Raw genomic sequence first — 22,661 nt, 5'->3', positions numbered from 1 at the left:
GCTGGGAGAACGGCTGGCAGAAAATCTTAGAAATTCCTCCTAAAATGTGGAACGGTGACAGAATAAAGGGCAGGAACAGCAAAACGCTCGCCATAGACGAACAGCGCCCTCTACTGAACAAGTTGGGACGTTTTTGGGTGAAATTTTTGCAGTTTTAAAACTTTTGGTTGCCAAAAGTATGGGGTAAAATAACTGTCAAAAGAAACATATTCATAAAAAAATTTTATTCATAAATACAAATATATGAATTGAAATGTGTTCACAAATTAATATTTAGTGCACAACTTCCAGAAAAAATATAAATCCAACATTTAATTTGACATTAAACATGTGTCTGTAGAATACAACTTTTCTTTGATTTGATATATTTTTCTTTGTTTTAAACATGACTTTGACTTTTCTTTGTCTTGAAAATGACTATTTTTGTTTTGAATATGACTTTCTCCTGTTAACAAACTGTCAAAAACAGGTCACGGGCATGCACATCGAGTCAGGGTGTGATGCTATGGTACGTTCTCCCTGCCAGAATGCGTTTCCTCGCTCTGAGGCATTGTTGATTTGATTAAATATTGGATGAAGATTAAACTTTATTTAAAGTTAAACAGCATCATGACCCCAAACTCTCATCCCAAACAGAAAAATATCCCTTTTCTGACTAAATAAATTGTGCACAGCTTCGTTTCTTTTCGACAGCTATCTTACTCCATACAAAAGAGTCAGTTTTACTATTTTTGTACACCCCCCACTCTGTTTAGCGCTTAGCGGCTCGGCTGTAATGACATCGATTGGCATTGGGAAATCTTTATTACCAAACATCTGTTTGGCGAGAAACGAGGACATTTGCTGGTGAAAATCTGCTTCTAAAAGGTACTTTGTTCAACCGTTGTTCAAAAGTACTTTTAAAATAAAGATGGACCAGCAGAAAATATACTTTTTACTGCACAATTTACTGTAGAAAAGTATCCGTTTCGTTACCCCTCCCCCTCTCAAAATGCAGTGGGGGGAGGGGTTTCTGACAAAACTGACAAAAAGGAGGAAAAAATGTTCCTGCAAGAATCAAATATCGCTTTTATATTATTAACAGAAACAAAAAGGAAAATATGAGTCGATTAATTTCAGTCCACAGGTTGTCCAACGGTTTTCATCGTGTGAGTAAACGGGTTAATCTGGATGAAGATGAAACTTTAGCTGAAGCTAGCTAACAGCATCATGACCCAAAACTCTCATCCTGAACAGAAAAGTCACCACTTTTCTGCCTGTTGATGCAATTTTAATTTTTTAAAAATACAAGTTAAAACAAATATATTTTTAAATTTGCAGTTTGGGTGAAAATTCATAATTAAATCTCTGATAGATTCTTTAGATCTAAAAAACAGAACTGGATGTTTTCACTGTGGCGTCAAATCAGGATCAGCTTAAAGTGAACGAAAAACCAGATTGTACATTTAAAAAAAATGAAAACTTTTGAATTTAAGAGCACAATGTAAACTAAAAAGAAATAGAATAATAAAAATGATGCTAATCTGATGTGGATTACAGTAGTGATAATACTCATCATCCAGATGTCAATCATGTCTCTGTAGCCAATTGGCTCAAAGCCCCGCCCCCACGTGAAATATAAATAAAAAATTCAGCAATGAAATTGTAAATTAAGATCTGAAAACAAGGAGGGTCGGAAACCAAAAAATAGAAAACTAAAAATACAAAACAGCAACTATTGCAAATAAAAGCATCTTGTTTTTATCTGGTAACAATTTTAGATTTATTGGTTTATTTTTATATTTTTTTGTTTTCAGATAGTATTTTAGTATTTCTTCCAAGTTTACAATTTGTGCTTCAAGATTAAAACTTATTTTTCTCCAAATTTACAATCTAGTCATTCACTTCATCCTGATTTGACCCCATATGTTTTCAATTGAAATCTTTTGGTATTTTCTGCATTCAGTTGCTCTTTTTTTCATAGTTCCATCCCACCGGATTTAAACTTCATAATGTGCCATATTTATAAAAGTATCCCTGACTCCTATATTCATTTTTTGTGCCTTTTTTTTTAATTTAAAGATTCATTTGCAAGTGTCCGCCTACTTTTGACAAATTCAAGCTTCTTGAAAGTGGTTTTGAATTGTATTGTTGTTTTGCCAGTGAACCCCAGTAGTTTTTTAAATTAGAAATGTGGAGGAATCCAAACAACAAACCAAGTTGGCCCTTTAGGTGTCTTCTGCTTGAACACTTTATATGTCGTTTATATGATATAGAATCTTAAAACTGACTTTTCTTCAAAAGAAACCATATATTTTTAAAGAATTTGTTGAAAAAGAAAAAAAATCCAGTTTTAAACGGAATGTTAGTTGTGTATTTAAGGGAAGAATTGTTTTTTTTCTAAGCTAAAGGCATCCAAACCATCAGTGTGCATTGAAACCAAAGGAGGTGGAGGTGAGGAGGCAGATTGGTGTATTTTTATGCTCGTTTTTGTAAAGCAGATGAAACTGTGTCAGAATGTGACGGGACAGCGGCTTTGTGCTGATTTATATTTGGAACTTCAAAAGCTGCAGCATCGACTGTGTATTTTTTGGAAATAAAAAGGTTTAAATAAATCAATCGACTTGTCTTTGATTTGTTTTAGACTTGATTTTAAGAAATATAAATGTTCATGTCTGAGCAGCAGGTTTTAATGTTCAAAAGCAAATAACAAAATATAAAGGTGATTTCAGGAGACCTCACTCTGGTCGGGGTTCAAACATCTCAAACTCTAAATTACAAACTTCATTACTTAAATTTACTTTTTAATTTTATTTCATACTTATGAGGTTTAATTTTCAGAAATGAACTAATTTTCTTAGTTAATGCATTTCAGTTTTTACATTTGAGTTTCTCCAGTAGAATTTTTAACGGACTTAAGACTTTGAATGGACTTTAAGTTTTTATCCTGTTAAAGGGAAATCTATGCCTCCATAAGAGGATCTCTTTACCAGGATTTCAGTCTGTTTAAATAAAGGAGAAGCTAATTCTTTTGTTCCTTTATGCTAATAAACATTTGGGAGAGCTTAAATCTAGACCTGTATAGTGTTTTTGTATTGACCTTTTTCAATGATATTCAAACTTTATTGTACGAGAACAAAGCCCTGTGGAACACCATAACTGATAGCAGTCAGAAAAACTTTTTACCTATTTTTAGTTTTCGAAACAACAAAAAAGTTAAATATGAAAATCTTTAGCTTAAAAAAATAGCATCTATAATTACCAGGCCAGATATGTTGTTCAGATTTTTTTAACGATCTTTTTTGGTTCAGGACAGGTTTTTCTTCAATAAGAAATTGGCGCCTAAATTGAGTCGATAAAGTAAATATTTGAACCGTGAAGGTCAGCTTTATCTCATACTTGTGAGTACAGTGTAGTGTTTTTGTGGAGACTTTTTAAAATAATATAATAATAGTCGGAACAACTATTACCTGATTTTGTTTTTCAAAAACAACTAAAAAGTGAAATGTGAAAATGTTGCACTTAAAATACTAACATCTATCATTACCAGCCCACATATTTTTTGACATTTTAATGACGACAGCTTTTTCTTCTATAAGAAATTTGCTTCTAAATTGAGTCGATTAAATAAATATTTGAGCCCTAAAGGTCAGCATCATCTGATATTTGTGAGGATGATATATTGTGTTTTTGTTTAAGCCCCTTTTTTAATTATATTCAAACTTTATTGGTGCGAGAACAAAGCCCTGTGGAACACCACAATTGATAGCAATCGGAACACCTTTGCACCTGTTTTTCTTTTTCAAAAACAACTAAAAAGTGAAAAATTTAAATGTTCAGCTTAAAAGTGTATCTGTCATTTCCAGGCCATATATTTTTTTCCCAGATTTTTTTAATGATCTTTTTGGCTCAAGACAGCTTTTTCTTCGATAAGAAATTGGCACCTGAAGTAAATATTTGAACCGTAAAGGTCAGCATCGTCTCATGTTTGAGAGGAGGACAGTTTGTGTTTATTTTTCCCTAATGATGAGTTTTGATTGACGTTTTCCATTAAGAGTCTGCGAGGCAGCGTATTAAGCTGTAGAGAGAATTCAAATGTCGTGTTTGTGGAGCATCTCAAAGCTCTCTTTTGAGAGGAAAAAAAAAACAGGAAATCAATAAGACTTTACTCTCAGTCAAAGAAAGTAAATGATCTCCTCGACTTCACACAAGTGCAGATCTCTTGTCTTTTATATGAAAGAAAAAACATCACCCTGCTCTGTTTCGTCAAAGGATCAAGTTTTCGACCCAAACCGGTTAAGGACTCTCCACCAAAGTGGAGATGAAGGTGAAAGAAATGAGGCGAGCTGGGCTGAAGCGTGTGCGTCTCATCAGCAGTCTGCTTCCACCTCAGTGGCTGAATCCGATTTTCTCGCTCCGTGAGCCTTGTTTTGTGTCAAAAGTGTGTGAGGAGGACGAGGATTTTCAGCCCCATGCTGGTTAGAGGGAGCCCAATTGGGCACAGAGGGAGGGAGATGAAGGTTATCTTTAACAGGGCACCCTCCATCCCTCCATCCCTCCATCCTGTCCAAAAAGAGAGACAAATCTCACAAAGAGAAGGTGCAGCTTCCAGATTTAAAAAACAGTTTTTTCTCCCGCTGATAATCCCTTTTGTCAATAAGAGTCGAGCCAATTTATTTTCTGAACCTCTTTGATGATCTTCGGGTCTCTTGTTAAGCTCTTTCCACCTGAATAACTTTAGCCTGCTTCCACTCGACCTGCTTCCTGTCTTACGGATGTTTGAGGTGTTAAAAAGCAGCGTCTCTGATCTCAGAAGAACGTCGAAGGATCATTTATTTGTCACACTGTCAGCAGGAATGAGGATTCCTACTTCACACGTCCACGTCTGAGGAAACTCCCTGAGGACATCTTGGGTTTCTTGAGTTCATCGTCCTCTGTTAACGCTGGGATGCTCCCCGAGTTCCTTCTCCATCAGAACGATCTGTAATGATTACTGAAACGTTTACAGTCACTATGGTATTAATTTTCTTTATTTGAGCCAAAATATGTAGCAATGATTACAGGATTATTGTAATTATGTGTTCTAAAGATAATCAATGAGTATTACATATCTGTTACAAGATGTATGATTGATGTTACTGTTTACTGAAATAATGTTTGATGAGATTAATCAATAATCAACAAGAACTTCACTTTACTATTGGGAATTACATAATTACATAATTATGCAAAACAGTAAAATTAAGTAGGAGTGGGATTATATAAATTCGCCTGTTCCTACTCCTTTTCAACCAATCAATCAAACTACTGACTTTAGTTAATTATCACAAAAAATCAATTCTATTTTCTGATCAATGCATTTAATTGTTTCTGTAATGAGTTTGAAATAATTGTGTTTTGTCCTGTATTTTTCAATCTATGCTTGAAATAAACCAATCAATCAATCAATCAGTCAATTAATCAATCAATCAGCGACTGAAATCAACCCAAACCGCCTTGAAACCACATCAGATTTCCACTTCCTTCACTGGTTAGTCTGTTTGCTTTCACACTGTTACTGAACCGGCAAAACGCTTCTAGAGGGAGAAAAATAGCAGAATTCTGAGATTAAATTTTAAAAAGCAGAGTTTGCAGAAAAAAATTGAAATTTCTGAGATTAAAGTCAAAACTTTGTGAAAAGTCCGAATTCTGCGGGGAAAAAGGACAAAATTCTGAGATTAAAATCAGAATTCCAAGAATAACAATCAGAGTTATGAAATTAAAGTTAGAATTCTTAGATTAAAGACCTAAATCTGAGATTTAGCCAGAATTTGGGGAATCATTTCATAATTCTGAGATTAAAGTCAGTATTCCAAGAATAAATAAATCAATAAATTATGAAATTCCAGTCATAATTTTAAGATTAAAGTCGTAATCTCGAGATTAAAGTCAGCATTCTGGGGATGAAATCAGAATTCTGAGATTAAATTCACAATTCTGAGTTAAAAGTTGGAATTCTGAGATTAAAGTTTCCATTCTATGAATAAAAAAGGCAGATTTATGAAATTCAAGTCAGAATTTTGAGATTAAAGTTAGAATTCTCAGATTAAATAACTAAATCTGAGATTAAACTCAAAATGCTGAGGTAAAAATTAGAATTCTAAAATTAAAATCTGAATTCTTAGAATAAAATCATAATTTTGAGATTAAAATCATAGCTCTGAGATTAAAGTCAGAATTCCAAAAAAAAAAAATCAGAATTCTGAAATTCAAGTCAGAGTCCTGGAATAAAAGTTAGAGTTCTTTTTAGCCTTTCATTTCATTTTTTTTATAAGGACTTGATTCTAATAGAAGAGACTTGAAGCGTTTTCTTAAAAAAAAAAAAAGTCAATAAATAAAGATTTTTCTTAGATTGAAATGACTCGCTGCCCTCGCGCTTTTATTCTGAAGGCCACCTTCCGCTGGAGTTCCGGTTTGGCGCGTGAGTGCCGCAGAAGCGGAGCTGCAACTGGGAGCATACGGAGAGAAAGGTGGAGGAGAAGCTAGAGAAAGAGGCAGATTGAGGAGTTAGGAGACAGAGAGGAGAGAGGAGGAGGTGGAGGACAGCTGTGGAGCGTCCAGCCCGCCTGGAGGTTCGTGAACGCACCGTCGTTTTCGTTGCTAAGAGACAAACTCCACCGCGAATAACGGCGGTGGTTTTTCTTGACGTAAAACGCTCATTCTGTCAAAAATATCGATCTGTTCGTCCGTGTCACACAACACATGTTTAGGATGAACCTCATGAGCCGCATCTGTCCAGCATCATCACCGGCAGATTATTTATGTTTTTCATCTAAAATGGCAGATTTTCATGAATCTGGGTTCATCAATCTTCATTGACATTTCTAGAATCCAACAACAACGCGAGCCGGAGGTCCTCGGCGAGCGGGCGCGTGCATCCCAGCGCGTGCATCCCTGCTATCAGCGACGGAGGCAAAGGTTGCAGACACAGGAAAACAAACCGCGGCGTTCGCTCGGGCTGCAGCCGCGTGCAGGGCGGCGCGTGCGCACGGATCCGTGTCAGACGGACAGCAGGCCGCCTCCCAACAACATGACCACCCTGCGACACAGGAGGGCCAGCAGAGGGAAGGAGCCAGCTGCTGCTGAAGTGCAGCCGCAGCAGCACTCCAACTGTTGCACCCACCACCACCACCCGGACGGCAGCCTGCAGGGTGAGTCCCCCCCATGACAGTGCACGAGCTCATGCAGATGCTGCACCAATAACAGCTGTCAGGTACCTCTCTGGTGCACAGGTGAGCATCTATGAAGTGTTAGGCCACGCCCCTCGACTCCATCAATACAAGCTTCTCTAAAACCATGGGTCACAATTCTTAGAGTCTATCATTATGTTAAAGTCTCCTCCAATCATCTTGTGATCTATTTTCTACGGTTCCCACGTCTTTAGGGTTTTTTTCTAGGATATAGTTTCTGCAGAGCGGCAGTAGAAATTCACCTCTGTCTGAGTTGTGGGCGGGGCCATTGTTGCACAGCCCCACTTCCTTCCCCTCCCTGTTGCTGAGAGCTCTCTGTTTACATGCTCTCCCACTAGCTTACAGCCCCCAACCTAATATACAACAAAAATGGCGACCAATATTGGAGCAACTCAGCCGAACAGTTTAGATCCAGGAAAACAAAGACGTACATGGATCTGTTTGTCTGCCAGTGTATGTTCTACATCACAATTACAATCTTTTTCAAATGTCATTTTTTTCGTCTGGTCCTGATTCACAACAGTTTGAATAATTAGATACTAAAAGAAATACAATTTTAAGCTCAATTGTCTTGATTTATGTCTTCCATCTTTAGAAAAATACCACAAGAACGTTAAAAAACATTTTTATCTGAGGTTCTGTTACATCATTTGAGTGAATATTTTTGGTAAAAAAAAGTGAATGATTAAGAGAAGCTAGAACAATGTTGATTTTTTTTATGATAATAAGCAACGTATTTTGAAATTATTTTTCACCAATGTTAATTTTTTTCAAATCCATGATTTTTCCTCATTAAAAACATACCTTTAATGAAAAAAAGTTGATTTAGGGTTTGGTTTCCCTCTAAGGTTTTAAAATGTGTTGAATTCAGCAACAAGGATGTGACAAATCCTAACAGAAAGTTATGAAACGAAACATCTAAACAACACGAGAAAACCAGCAGCTCAAACAAACAGATGAGGAGGCCACATGAATGTACTGGTGCATGTTTTACCCAGAGACCAGAAGAGAAGCAGGTATCTCTTTTTGAAGACACAAAAACATGCTTCATCTGTAAATCAAGATGTCTTCCAGTCTACTTCTAATTCACGCTGAAGGACAGCAACAAAGCTAGAGTTTCTCCAGGACTACCTCTGTAGATCATCTCAGCTGCGTCTTTTTTTGTGCTCAAATGTTGTGTCTGTGTTCCTGCAGGTGATTGGTCGTGGGGTTCGATAATCTGGACGTCCGTTGGCTTGTCGGTTTCGGTTGGACTGGGTCTGCTGTGCTGCATCTACGTGGCTACGCTGCACGAGAACGACCTGTGGTTCTCCAACATCAAGGTACGTGTCTTCACTTTGAGTACAGTTCTGTCATTCTGAGCTTCTCCTCGTATTGTTAGTTCTGGGGCTGCTGATGCCCACAGCTGTGTTTCTGATGCGCTGATGACAAGCCATTAGCCACGAAGACATTTTCACATCGACCAGCAGGTTTGGGGGAACAAATGAGTCTGGATCGTGTGGCTGTCAGCTGTTAGAGCCACGAAGGTGCAGTTTATATGGAGGCTAATGCAGAAAGGAGGAGGAGTGTTTGTGTGACATTAGCAGCAGGAAAACTTAACTATTCATCAGAACAAAGCTTTATGAGAAACATTTTATTTCATACATTTGTGTTTTTCTCCTGCTCACAGGTTACTGTTCCAAAGTGAAATACTAAGTTTGAAACCAGAAGTTGATTCTTGCAGTTTCACATCAGCGCCTCGGCTCCATGCTTGTAGAGCTCAGCAGTCAGCGCCGTTTTAATGTCCAAATTCCCTCACTACTCCCTAATGCTACATTCTACAAATTCGTGCTTCAAATTCGAAATGTTGAGTGAGTATTTTGGGTTTGTATGTTCTGGAGAGCTCTACAGAGGCGCCAGCGAGCACATGGACGTGTCTGGGTTCACCAGATCCTTCAGAGTCTCTCCTGATGCGGTGAACTTCACTCCTAGGGTTGACCTGCACCTGTCAGCTCCGTCTGTTTGTGGCACCGTTTGAACATTAACCCAAGAATAAGAATAAAACTGGGGGATCTTTTTATTATTGTCTTGATGAAAACAAAAACATTGTGTCTGTACACTAACTTAACATTGAAACTTGACGCCTCTGCCACACGAACCATGTCAGGCAGGAGTGACCAGGACCCCTAAAGAAGATTTAGTGTAGGACTACCCAGTGCTCTGGATTTGAACAATTTAATGAAAGTTATTTATGTGTTTAATGATAAAAACGTGAATGATTTATAAAAAATAAATGTAAGTATTTTTTTTCAAATGAAAAATTGTTCAAAACAATCCATTGTGGTCTATATTTGTTAGACTAGTCAGCATCGATGCACACTCGTTTTTTGCAGAGACTTCTGGGAAGATTCCAGGGCTAGATTGTGGAATTGTTGATTCGAACACCCTGATAAAATTGAATGCCCTAATAGTGGAAAAAATAGTGAGGAAATTCAGACAGAACCTCAATTTATAGCAAATTTTCTGTAAAAAGCGAGCCGACCACGACCTAGAAGACAAGCCCAGTGACTAATGAAATCAAAAAAGGACTTGAGGAGTTGAAGAAGGACGTGACGGTCATTAAAATCCATTAAAACAGCTACTGGAGCTTAATTTACAACTTTCAGAGCTAACTGACGAAATAAGGAGACTTCTAGCCCAGAATGCAACAATATGAATATACTCGAGAAACTAGTGGACGACTTGGAACAACAGAAGATCAGCTAGAAAAACTGCATTACATCCAATAATTCTATTTTTTGCTGAAAGTAGTCACTGAAAAAAAAGAAAGTAGTCACTGAAGATGCTGAAGCTTTTTGTTGAAAAACCATTTGCAAAATGTTGAAGTTGCTCAAAGACTGTAAATTTGTTAAAGAACTATGAAAGAGCGCTGAAGTTGACCTACATTTCTGAAAAATTTGTGGTAAAATTGCTTAAAAATCCCTAAAACATGCCAGTTTTGCAAAATATTAAGTGTGTTGATTAAATATGAGCTAATCTCCAAATTAGCATGAAAAACCTTAGATGGCAAATTAGCCAAAAAGCTAGGTCGTTGCTTAAATACTAGATAAACTCCAAAATAATCTAAAATTCCTCCGTAAACTAAAATAGTCAAAATGTTAGCCTGTTGCTAAAATATTAGCCAAACTTCAAATTAGCATGAAAAAAACTCAGTAGATGCCAAATTACCCAAGTAGCACATTGCTTAAATGCTAGTTAAACTCCAAAATGGCCTAACATAATCATGTTGCTAAAATAGAAGTTAAACACTAAATTAGCCTTAAAAACCCAAGTAGATAACAAATTAGCCAAAAAACGTTAGCATGTTGCTAAAATATTAGCTAAACTCCAATTTATTTTAAATTACTCTAAAAGATGAAAACATAGCCCATGAATATATTTAAAGGTTGGTTGCTAACCTGCTTAAAATGTTTAAATTTGAAGACGCTCTCATTCATTTCCTATGGGGAATATTTTGCTCAATATTTCAAAAACTATAAAGTTTATAAATACCAGATATACAAGCGTCTGTCCTGATATCCTCCAAAAACCACAGAGGGCTCGAATCTTTAAATCTAGTCTAGTGTCCGCTGCTCCACAGCCCATGGAGCTCATGATGTACTAAATTTAGATGTAAAAAAAGAAGTTTACGCGCTTCAGAATTCATGCCATCTATGGTACTTAGTTTAAAAAAAAAACTCAAGCAGGCTCTTTAAAGGAGTAACAGCAGTTTTTTTATTAGTGTTGTCAGCCGTATTGAATCTGATCCTCATTAAAGCCTTTTTTATTGGTGGATTCTCATCATCATCATGTGCTGGCAAAGAGCACTTAGGTTCTGCTGGTTGAGTTCTTCATAAGTGAAGTTTGGGATCTTGTGAGAAGTTTTTATCTCACTTCAAATGGATTCAAATAAAAAATAACCTCAGGTGTATATCAGGTGTTTTCATTGAAGTGGTCAATAAAACATGTCGGACTGTTTCTCCTGCTGTATTTCATGGCAGATACTTTCACCGCCTCAACAACACAAGATCCAGTACAATAGTCCACACATGAGTGTCCCACCAGGCCAAGCACTTCTTATTTTCTGATGAGATTGTCCAATCTCATCTCCACAGCCCTTGTGATCTGCTGAAGTCCTATGTTGGGGTTTCTTGGGGGTCTTGGTGTGGGTCTGGAGTTGGCCAATACTTACAACAGCTGGGCAGTGGCTTGTGCCACGTTTGGGGCTGTGGGATGCTTGTGTGGGTGGTGCCTTGTGCTGGACTTTGGGGGTTGGCTAAGATTGACACTTTTTGTACTGCCTCTGTTCTCTGCTGGAGTCTTAGAGGGTCAGGTTGGTGGTCTGCCTGGAGTCCAAGGTGGGCTTTTCTTGGGTGGCCCTGGTTTGTGGTGGGGGCTCAGAACTCCCAGGTGCTCTACCTGTGGCATGACTGTGTCACTAGCTGGGCCTGGTGGGTCGCTTAGATGGGTAGACTATTGTACTGGATCTTGGGCACGGTAGAGTACTGTTCTTGCTCAATACCTGCTCTACCTGTGGCATGGATGTAGACCCCCAAACTCGTCAGAATCTAACTAGTGTTTGGGTCCAATAAACCCCTGAATTATTGTGAGACTGCAGGGAATAACAAGTGCTATAAGTTACTGCAGCCACATGGAGGCACTGCCCAGTGTTTCCCGTCCTGGTCCCAAGTTGAGGTGAACGCAGTGGGTTGGGTCAGGAAGGAAAAAACGGGAGTGAAATCCTGATGTCGTCTCCTGTTGTGACCCTTTAGGGAAATGCTAAAAGGAAAAAAAAAACTTGCTGTGGTCTTGGTGGATCAGTTGATGAGCATTGTCTTCATGTCTCCGGGACACAAGATGTTCCTCTGCGATTGTGCCAGTAAAAACATCTGGTTTTGTGGAAAAAAACAAATCCTTTTATGCTTTACGTCTTCTTCGAAGCAGTGACGGAATTGATCGATCAGACATATTTGTAGGAAGCGCGTCCAAGTCATTCCATTCAATCTGCTGAATAAATCAGATTTTAGTTTTATGTCTAACCTGCTTTGAGCATTTACGTTTAAAAACTGCTCAGCTGATCTTCAGATGCATAACATTTCATCATACATTTCCTCTTACCTGAGTTTCCATCTGAAACGGCCAGTCATGTCATGAACCTGGAACTGGTCATGAACCTGGAACAGGTGACGAACCTGGAACTGGTCATGAACCTGGAACTGGTCACAAACCTGGAACTGGCCATCCATCATAAAGTAAGATGATGGTTTTTCCAGGCACTCCACAGCACTGCTTAGACCTGTTAAGTCAACTTCAAACTGTTAGTGATCCTCAGGGTTTAAAGCCGCTCTTTTAGAGTTTGCAGATGTGTAAAGGAGCGCAGCGTCATGTTTTTGCTTTTATTGAGATTTCTCAGGAAGAATGAAATAGAATTGGTTCTTCTGTCATGGTATTAGTCATACATGTATAGGACCGCGTTGGTTTTAAAGTTAATTCGACCAGTTTGACAAGAAAAAACATTTTTTCCTGATTTGGCATCAATTATTTAACATTTTGTAGAAGAAAGTCTGGGTCTTAAGACAAAGAGTTTATATGCGTTAGAACTTATAGGATTTAAAAATTTTACTCCTAAAATGTTTCTTTTTTTCAATCAAAAATGGTATTCTTTCGACCCTACAGCTTCTGCCTATCCCTACATTTATATCTCCAAGCGCAGAAGATGGACAAAATAGTGTCTCCATATTCTGACGTTGCTACAGCTTGATGATGTCATCAATAATCACCAGTCTTCTACTTTTGTGTAGAGCTGCCAGCGATTGGAAAATACATTGGTTTTATAACTTGAAAAAGTTATGTAAAAACAAAAAGTCAATAATTACATTTGAATGCGACCTTCAGGTACTTCAGAGCACACCGATGTGGAGACATCACCGCACCGGCGGTGGGCAGCCAGCTCTACGTCCCTATGGTTCCTCTTTAAAAAACACTTTCAGACACCACTACAGCTTCAAACAGCCCTACATTTGGAACAATAAGGAGGAGTCGGAGGGGTTGGGAAGTGATTCAGATTCAGACTTATTTTAGATTAAGTAGTTCACACACTTTAAAGCCTAATTATTGCATATATAAAATAAAGGACCGGACGTGTTGGCTGCAGATTTGCCTTTTTCTCCCCAACGGTTTGGTGTCACATTTCTGGTAATGCAATAACAAAAACCAATGAAAACAAGCACATCATAAACACTTCAGCTCCTGTTGTTTTATGTTCTTTTTTCCTGGAAAACTGTGAGTCATTTTGTCAGACCAGAGCTTCACGTCACCTTTGTAATGTTTTTACAGAAGTGGGCTCATGAATAAACTGATTCCTGCTGCTAAAACCATTAAAACCTCTGCTGCAGACACAATTCTACCTTGAATAAAAACACAATTGAAGCCAGTTAGTTTTGTAGTCTTATAAAAGACTAAAAGTTTATCCAACGATACGATTTGCTGTCTGCACAGACGTCAAAAGATGTTATTGAAAAAACATTGACCATTGAACACTGGAGATGTCACCAGAGATGCTTAAAGTCGCATTCCAAACATATATTTGTCTATTATAAAAATGTTCCCAGTGATCTTTTAGAACCTTTATTTATACAGGTTGGTCGATTCAGAACAATTTCTCATTTACAACGACGACCTGATAACGCATCAGCAGTAAAAATAGAACAACAGGGTAAATGTTGCTCTTGGGACTTGTAGCTGTTTTGAAAACTCCAAGTGACTTAGCTGACTTGTTCGAGTTATGACTTGCTTTTTCAGATCTGTGCGGAGCTCCTTTGACTTTCCCATTGTAGCATTTGTGGGTGTGTGGTTCCAATGAGTCCTATTCAAATGACCTCAGATAAGCCACCAGTGGAAGTCACTCATAATGACTCACAATAAGTTAAGAGGTCATAATATGGAGCTCATTTCATTGAAACAACATTCTAAGTCTCCAAAATTGCTATTTCATGTTGCTGTGTATATTTTTGACCCATCAGATTTAGTCACATTTTCATTTGACCCACAATAAAGTCATAAAACAACCAAACTGCATGATTGTTTTTGGGACATTAAAGTATCTGTTCCAATCTCTCTATCAGAGAAAATCAGAGTTGTAGAAATAACTTGAAAATCAAGACAGCCACGACATTGTGATCTTTATGTGGATGTAAACTTTTGACCACAACTGTACAAACTCTTTTATTTGTCTCTTACTTTCTAGGCCAAAGGACACACGTTGCTTCTAACGGTAACTGTGAGTCCAGTAGGATGTAGTTCATTTCCTGCTGTCAGAGATCCTCTGACCACGCTTCTGCTTTCTGCCTGAGAAACACATGTTGTATAAAAGTGTAAAACCAGAAACATTCAGAACGTGTAGGAAACTGCGTAGAGTCTGACCTGAGCCGTGGTGTTGACAGCACATGCAGCCTGTGTGGGAGGCAGATTGAAACATTCCGTGTTCCTTCCCCTCACTTTTTCAGGAACATTCCCTAAATCTCTCAGAATCAACACTTCTCTTCAGGGCATCGATCCAGCCGAATCAGTACAGCTTCCTGTATGTGTCCTCTCCTGTCCACATTAGCACAGTTCCTCACAGGGTTTGATTTCAGTGGCAGTCCGAGCTTTACGGCTGTTTCAGAGCCGCAGACTCAGACGAATGCTTCCCGTGTTTTCCGACTGATGTTCCAGTGTGTTCCCCTCAAAGCTCCCCACCCCCATCCCATCTTTTTTTTCTGTTCCTGCGTGCATGCAAGCTTTTATAGACAACAGGTCACTTATTTTTTTCCTGTCCCTCCCTCCGGCTGCTCCAGTTATCCACAGTCTGCTCCGTTGTGCCGTTTATCAGCCTTCCTCCTCCTCACGCTTAGCAGATGATCTGCTTTTTTCCATGCTTTTTCTGGAAATGCAAAGACTTTCAGTGCCTGTCATGGATTCTTCAAACGTAGAGTCACCAGGGTTTGCTCAGAGCTTCAATCCGAGGACGTCTTCACAGAGAGAAATAGGTGGAAGTGTCCTCTGAACACAGAACATCGTGGGAACATGTTCACTGCGCCTGCTGGCTTTGACTTCATTAGAAACTTTGGAATAAGCATCTTCTCATCCTTTTTGGGGAAAAGCCAAGGATTATTTTTCTTCTGGCAAACTCCAAGCTGGATTGGAAGGAAAGCTGCCTCCGAGATAGCTTTTGCACATTCTCTTTGGCAGCAAACTTGGACCAATTAAAAGCTTTTTTTAAGTTTTATCTGGCGAGACTTCAAGCAGAGAAAAACATGCAGTTTTACTGAAGTTATGGATGTAAATCTCTCTTAACTGCCTGGATTTATCCCCTCAAACCTTCAAAGGCTTTGTGGATGTTCAGAGTTTTCTCTGGCGATGGAGTGTCGCAAGAGAACGAGGGCGAGCGAGTCAGACGGGCCGAGTGTGAGGAGGTCCAGCGGTGGGACGGCGATCGGGTCAGACGGGTCTGATGGAGATAAAGAGGGAGACTGCTTGCAGGGAACATCTGACACCTTTTCCGGTTCAGGGACTCTGGTCTGGCGGTCTTGGCTACCTTGTGTTACCATGACAACGGGGCTGGTAATGGCAGTTGTGCTGGCGGTGGCACAGGCCTGGTGTGTCAACGCCATACATGAGAATCTGCTGTGGTTCTCTCAGCTCACGGTGAGATTTAGTTTTGTTGTTTAGTTAGTTTGAAGACTTTCGGTCAGTGCAGCTAATCAGCAGCGGTCTTTACAGATGCACCACGCTGTGGGCGGATTTCAGCAACACATGACAGGAGACACTGTTGTTTTTTAGCCAATAAGATGGTGACAGTTTAGGTGAAAAACAAAAGTTCTTCCAAAGTATTTCTTAAAAGAAAGTAAAAACTGAATGGAGATGTGCATCAGTTATGATGAAATACTGCCTGAATGAATGTGCTGAAAGCCTTCCATCATCTTATGTTCCTTAGGTTGCTTCTTCAACATTGTCATTGTTAAGGGTATAAAATTATTGCATTATGAGCGATTAATTAATTGCAGACAAATAAGCATGTTTTTTTGTTTAATAATCTAAATTTTAATCTATTACTATTGTCGTATTCTCAGATATAAAAAACAAACTGTTAACTTTCATGGACTCACCTGAAAACGTCTCTTACATAGTGTCACTGTTGTGATGTCATCAATGTGTGACGTTGTAGTTCATTACAGAACTAACCCAAACAAAGCCACATCTATTATCTGTTATATAAGAGATAAAACCTGAGGAGGTGTTCATTATCATAAAGCAGTGTCCCCAAACTTTCTTGCAACTACTTTCTTCTCTCATGGGCCGGTTTGTAGGCTAACAGAAAAAGTGTAACAATCAAAGCCGAAACATAAACATTTACGGTTTTCCAGAAAGCCACACAGCCAAATTTAAAATTACTCATTTCTGTAATGTAATCTCTTCATAGATTACCTGTGATAATGCTGGTGTGAATGCTGTGAGAAGAATGTGGCTGCTGAAGATGCTAGTGCTGATAGCTGAAGATGCTGAAATTGATGGCTAAAAACGCTGAAGCTGAAAACTGAAAATGCTGAAGCTGATAACTAGCTAAAATATTATCAAAATGCCAAATTATCCTGAAAAACTGAAAAAAATCATTAATTAACCAAAACGGCTAGCATGTGGCTAAAATTTTAGCTAAACTTCAAAATAGCCTAGAATCCTTAGTAACTGCCAAAACAGTTGAAAAAGTTATCATAAAAAGAGCTGAATATTTTGATAACTGAAAAAGCTGAAGAGCTATAAACGTCCCAAAAAATGTACGGAAGAAAAATAATAATAAAGAAATAAAGAAAAAGTGAATCACTATTAAACCAATAAATAGTGTCTCCTCTCCCGCCATAGTTCAGACTGCAGAAGGTGGAATAAAAACTCGTTTTCTACGCGAGTCTCGATCAGCGTTTCTGATCGTGTGTGGGGGGCCGGGCCAAATGTGGAGGCGGGCCTGATCTGGCCCGCGGGCCGTAGTTTGGGGATCCCTGTCATAAAGAGTAATGGGTTAATTAATTAATTAGATTATTTAGTTACAGGTCAAGATCAATTATGATTACTATTTCACACCCGTTAAAAGACCTGATCTTTAGTAGCATCAGAGCTCATCATGTTTCCATGACGATGTGATAGACTGACAGTAGAAAGTGATTTAGTACACAAATGATCAATCAGCTGCTGATGGGAGAAGTGTGCTGATTGGTGGACTGATTTTTGTGAATATTTGTGTCAGAAGTCTGAGGCTGTGACTGGACTGTCTGACTCTGTTATTGCTCTCATAGAAAGATAACTTGTGTGTGAATCCACTGTTATACGGAGCTGAACTTTTTTACAGCTGTAAATCTGTTTTACTCATGTGTGAAACAGACATTATGGTTTTTAACAAGAACAAATTGTTGCTTCAAAAGAACACAATTATTCTGAACTTGCAATTCTATTTTTGCAGATGCAAAACTTATTCACTTGTATGAACATTCATTATTATACAACCAAAAAAAGAAATCCTGTGAAAGGCTGTTAGTGTCACTGGCATGAAGGAAGACAGGAGTGGAACTTTCCCACCAATGGCTGCAGCTCTCCAGCACCTCCACGTCTCCTAATCCTGAAATGGTTTCATCACAATGTCATGTCTGATGAACCCACAACAGTTCTGGTTCTTTGTCTCAGCCACGCTGAAGATGAGGTGATGGTTCCCACACCTCAGCACTGAGCGCTCCACCACCGAATAAACTCCATCTCTGTTCCATTACTGATCCAGCCCATGATGGGAGACGTCTGAGTGCTTTAGCAGATGAAAGGACGCTCAACTTATGAGGGTTACAGTGTAGAAACAACAGTTTCCTGAGGAACTCCAGTGCAAACCAATCAAATGAGCTATTTGACTTCATTCTGGTTCCATATTCTACAAAAGGATCACTTTAATCCTGTTATAAGTATTATTAGTCCTTCTAACAGTCTCTCTCTTACCCAGCAGAGCAGTGTGGTTTAGGTCAGACGTTCAGTTTGAGGATTTATGTGTTTTGAGGACGAGAACTGTTCAAAGATCACAAACATGTGGACAGACACACCGTGGTCATTAAATCCAGAAGATTCACATCGTTCTCTCTAACTGGAAGAGAGGAACCCATGAGCACGAAGACCCACTGTGAATGCCCACTGTGGTGATCCACCGTGATGATCCACTGTGATGATCCACTGTGATGATCCACTGTGATGATCCACTGTGATGATCCACTGTGATGACCCACTGTGATGATCCACTGTGATGATGCACTGTGATGATCCACTGTGATGATCCACTGTGATGACCCACTGTGATGATCCACTGTGATGATCCACCGTGATGATCCACTGTGATGATCCACTGTGATGATCCACTGTGATGACCCACTGTGATGACCCACTGTGATGATCCACTGTGACGATCCACTGTAAATATCCACTGGGATGATCCACTGTGATGACCCACTGTGATGATCCACTGTAATGATCCACTGTGATGATCCACTGTGATGATCCACTGTGATGATCCACTGTGATGATCCACTGTGATGATCCACTGTGATGATCCACTGTGATGATCCACTGTGATGATCCACTGTGATGATCCACTGTGATGATCCACTGTGATGATCCACTGTGATGATCCACTGTGATGATCCACTGTGATGATCCACTGTGATGATCCACTGTGATGATCCACTGTGATGATCCACTGTGATGATCCACTGTGATGATCCACTGTGATGATCCACTGTGATGATCCACTGTGATGATCCACTGTGATGATCCACTGTGATGATCCACTGTGATGATCCACTGTGATGATCCACTGTGATGATCCACTGTGATGATCCACTGTGATGATCCACTGTGATGATCCACTGTGATGATCCACTGTGATGATCCACTGTGATGATCCACTGTGATGATCCACTGTGATGATCCACTGTGATGATCCACTGTGATGATCCACTGTGATGATCCACTGTGATGATCCACTGTGATGATCCACTGTGATGATCCACTGTGATGATCCACTGTGATGATCCACTGTGATGATCCACTGTGATGATCCACTGTGATGATCCACTGTGATGATCCACTGTGATGATCCACTGTGATGATCCACTGTGATGATCCACTGTGATGATCCACTGTGATGATCCACTGTGATGATCCACTGTGATGATCCACTGTGATGATCCACTGTGATGACCCACTGTGATGATCCACTGTGATGATCCACTGTGATGACCCACTGTGATGATCCACTGTAACAGCCCACTGTTTTGTTTCATTTCATTTTATTTTTTCTTTCAGTTTTTATTTTTTTGTACTTTATTTTTATCTTCATTTTATTTTTATTTTATGTTTTGTTTTTGTTTTAGTTTTTAGTATTCTATGTTATTGCTATTTTCATTTCATTTATATTTTGTTTTTTGTTTTGTTTTTTGTTTTAAGTTTTTTGTATTTTTATTTGTTTGTATTTCTTTTTATATTTCTTTTTTTAGTTTTATGTTTTTTGTATTTTCCTATCTTTTATTATTATTTAATTTCTGTTTAGGTTTTAGTTTTTAGTTTTTGAATCTTATTTTTTTTATTTTATTTTATTATTAGCTTTTGTTTTTTATTTTATTTTTGTTTTCATTTCATTTCTACTTTATTTTTATTATTTTTATTTTTTCGTATTTTATTTTATTTTATTTTCTATTTTGCTTTTAGTTTTTGTTTTATTTTTTCATTTCTTTTTTTGAATTTTTAAAATTTTATTTCATTTCTTTTTTTTTTTTATTCCATTTGAATTTCAACATTTTAATTTATATGTCATGGAGCAACCTGCTGCTACCATCTCCAGTCACCAGAGGGGGCGCTCACCAGAGTTTTGAGCTCACCACCTGCCCTCACCTGGACTCATCATCGTCAGCTGTTTCCCATCATCTCATCACCTCCTCAGTTTATAGCCTGGCTCCACACTGTCACTCTCTGCGAAGCTTTGTTTGTGCCACCCTGCCTGCATCTCTGAGCGTTTATTCCTAGACCTGACCTTCTGCCTCCGACCCAGCCACTCTGATTGCCTGCCACCTGCCCCTGATCCTCGTCTGGACTCTGACTCCCCTTCTCTCTCGCCTCGGATGATCCCATGCCCGTGTATGACCTCTGCCTGTCTGACCCTGTTTAGTCTGTGGACTTTTAGCTCTGTTAATAAACCTGCTGCACGTGGAACCAGCTGTCTGCCTGTCTGTGACATTATAGTACTATATTTATTTATCTACTTGTTTATTTATTCACTACGTATTTATTTAACATAAGGTTTTTATTGAATAGATATTGAATATTAACATATTAAAGGAAGTGTTTATCTAATATATTTCAGAATCTGCAGATTTATGGTTTTTATTTTTCACCATATTGGAATTGAGAGACCAAATCAATTTGAGGGTATGATGATAATCGGTTTGGTTTTATCACAAAATTTAAAAAAAGTTACTTAAAATAGTTTTCTTATTGATAAAGTTGATTTAAAAAGTATCTATAAACTGAGTTTACAGAACAAACTGACTCAAATCTTAGTGTTTGGTCCTTAAGACCATTCTGTGTTTTCAGACGGTTGTTCTTCATGTCCAGCTTCAGAGAGACGAGCCTCAAAGCCTAAACCCTACTGGGTCACCTGTCTGTCTGTTTCCCTCATAAAACCCCATGAATGTATGAAAACTGAATTTCTTCTCTTGCTTCTCCTTCAGGAAGTGGAGCGGGAAATCTCCTTCCGGACCGAATGTGGACTGTACTATTCCTACTACAAGCAGATGTTGCAGGCGCCGTCCGTCCAGGAGGGTATGTGCTGTTGAAGAGAGGAACTCTCTGATGCTTTTATCAGGAGTTCATCCTTAAAACCTCCTGCTTTCTTCAGTATGGTTGACTGGTGTGGAGTGAGTTTGACATTTAAGCATTTGGTGGCATTTCGAGTTCAGCACGACTTCCACAACGATGGAAATCGTTCACATATGCAGGGAGTCGAACCTTCTGCAGGTATTTGCTGGTTTGAATTTAAAGACATGACAGCTTTAAAGACCCTCAAAATGTGAAATATGCTATAAAAAAACATGTAAGTCCTCCGATTTCAGCCCTTCAGGATGAGTTTTTGTAGAAGGACTTCAGACTGAACTCACATTTGACTGCACATCTGAACATTCTCTTTTACAGAACCGCTGAAGTTCTATCAAGCTGTGCTGGGATTGAAGATGAACAGACTTTCCTGAGTCCAGCCGCTAAACCTTTGTTAGATTAAAGTCTGGGCTTTCAGAACATTCATGTTTTCAGTCACCAGCTGTGTGCGTCCATCTTTTGTTTGATGCACGTTTTGGTGTTTCTGCTGAACAGGATGTTCACGGTGTAGAGTTAACCCTTTAATGGGAGACTGTAGGTTTGGTTACCAATGTGTCAAAGTGTTCACGGACACTGAACCACGTTGGTCCTGGTGGTTCTAAGTTGGTCCCAATGTTGGGCAGCGATTTTAAATTTTCTTTTACATTTTAGCAGGGCCTGCAAAGCCTTCAGTGAAGGCCCGGAATTATCTGAAAAGACGAATCTACCATAAATCACAGAGAAACGTTTATGTATACATTTGTCCAAAATATGTGTTCCGTCAACTTTCTCACAGACTGACTTTTTTTTCATGCGAGAGTTTCTAACCAATCAGATTTTAGCCTTCACTTGTTGCTAGGCTCATGAAAGTCTGCCTTACGATTATATACAGTCAGTGCACGATTATATACAGTCAGTGGACGATTATATACAGTCAGTGGACGATTATATACAGTCAGTGGACGATTATATACAGTCAGTGCTTCTGTCCTCACGTCCGTCGTTTGTGGCCGATTCCCATAAAAACTTCAGATTAAACCATAGTCATATATGGAATAACCGCGTTTACGTTGATTCAACCAATCAGAATTTGAGTTAGTCTGGGACACTTCATGAGGATGGAGGATGAGAGAACAGCCTCTGATTGGATGGTCAAAGTTCGCGCTAACAGAAGCTAACTTCAGTAGTTCAGGCAGAAGCTGCACCTGATCTTTGTTTGAATCACTCACTGTCTTGCAGTGAACCGTAAAAGAAGGCGAGAAGTTGATTCAGCTGCTGATTTATTGATTTATTTATTTAGACTTCTCCAGAAAAATTGGACATTGTCAAAAAAGGCCGATCAACCCTTCATGGATGGAGTTCATCTTTAAATAAATGGGATTTCCTGTAAATAACAATGATTATCCGGCCCTCCTCCACATTTGGCCCGGCCCCCCAAACTGTTTTGGATAATTTAGGCTTTTTCCAGTTTTTTAGGCTAATCTGGAGTTTAACTAATATTTCAACTACACGCTAGCTGTTTTTTGC

The 22,661-nt window shown here is 38.9% G+C and overlaps 1 protein-coding gene and 1 long non-coding RNA gene across 6 annotated transcripts in view; one reads left to right on the top strand and one right to left on the bottom strand.

The window, feature by feature from the left end:
• Positions 1-5,979: 5,979 nt before the first annotated feature.
• dpy19l3 (dpy-19 like C-mannosyltransferase 3) overlaps positions 5,980-22,661 on the top strand; it is a 94,426-nt gene continuing 77,744 nt past the window's right edge. For 4 of the 5 annotated variants that reach the window (XR_002921669.2, XM_024294982.2, XM_024294980.2 and 1 more), the window contains exons 1-2: positions 15,436-15,911; positions 21,014-21,104. Coding sequence is in view for 4 of the 5 variants with exons in the window: in XM_024294982.2 (XP_024150750.1) it covers positions 15,624-15,911; positions 21,014-21,104 (379 nt within the window). In the remaining variant the exon portion in view is untranslated. Of the gene's footprint in view, positions 6,591-6,846; positions 7,170-8,402; positions 8,531-15,435; positions 15,912-21,013; positions 21,105-22,661 lie in introns of those variants that run through there. The other variant, XM_024294981.2, reaches the window with a different exon arrangement.
• LOC112160464 lies at positions 10,970-15,213 on the bottom strand. Its single transcript, XR_004947664.1, has 3 exons — positions 14,649-15,213; positions 12,345-14,573; positions 10,970-12,233 (listed from the first exon to the last, which is right to left on the bottom strand). It is a non-coding gene; the product is annotated as an uncharacterized LOC112160464 (long non-coding RNA).

This window comes from Oryzias melastigma, linkage group LG3 (genome assembly GCF_002922805.2).
Source record: "Oryzias melastigma strain HK-1 linkage group LG3, ASM292280v2, whole genome shotgun sequence".
NCBI lineage: Eukaryota > Metazoa > Chordata > Actinopteri > Beloniformes > Adrianichthyidae > Oryzias > Oryzias melastigma.
Note: the sequence above shows the minus strand (reverse complement) of the source record. Positions and strands in the feature narration are given on the sequence as shown.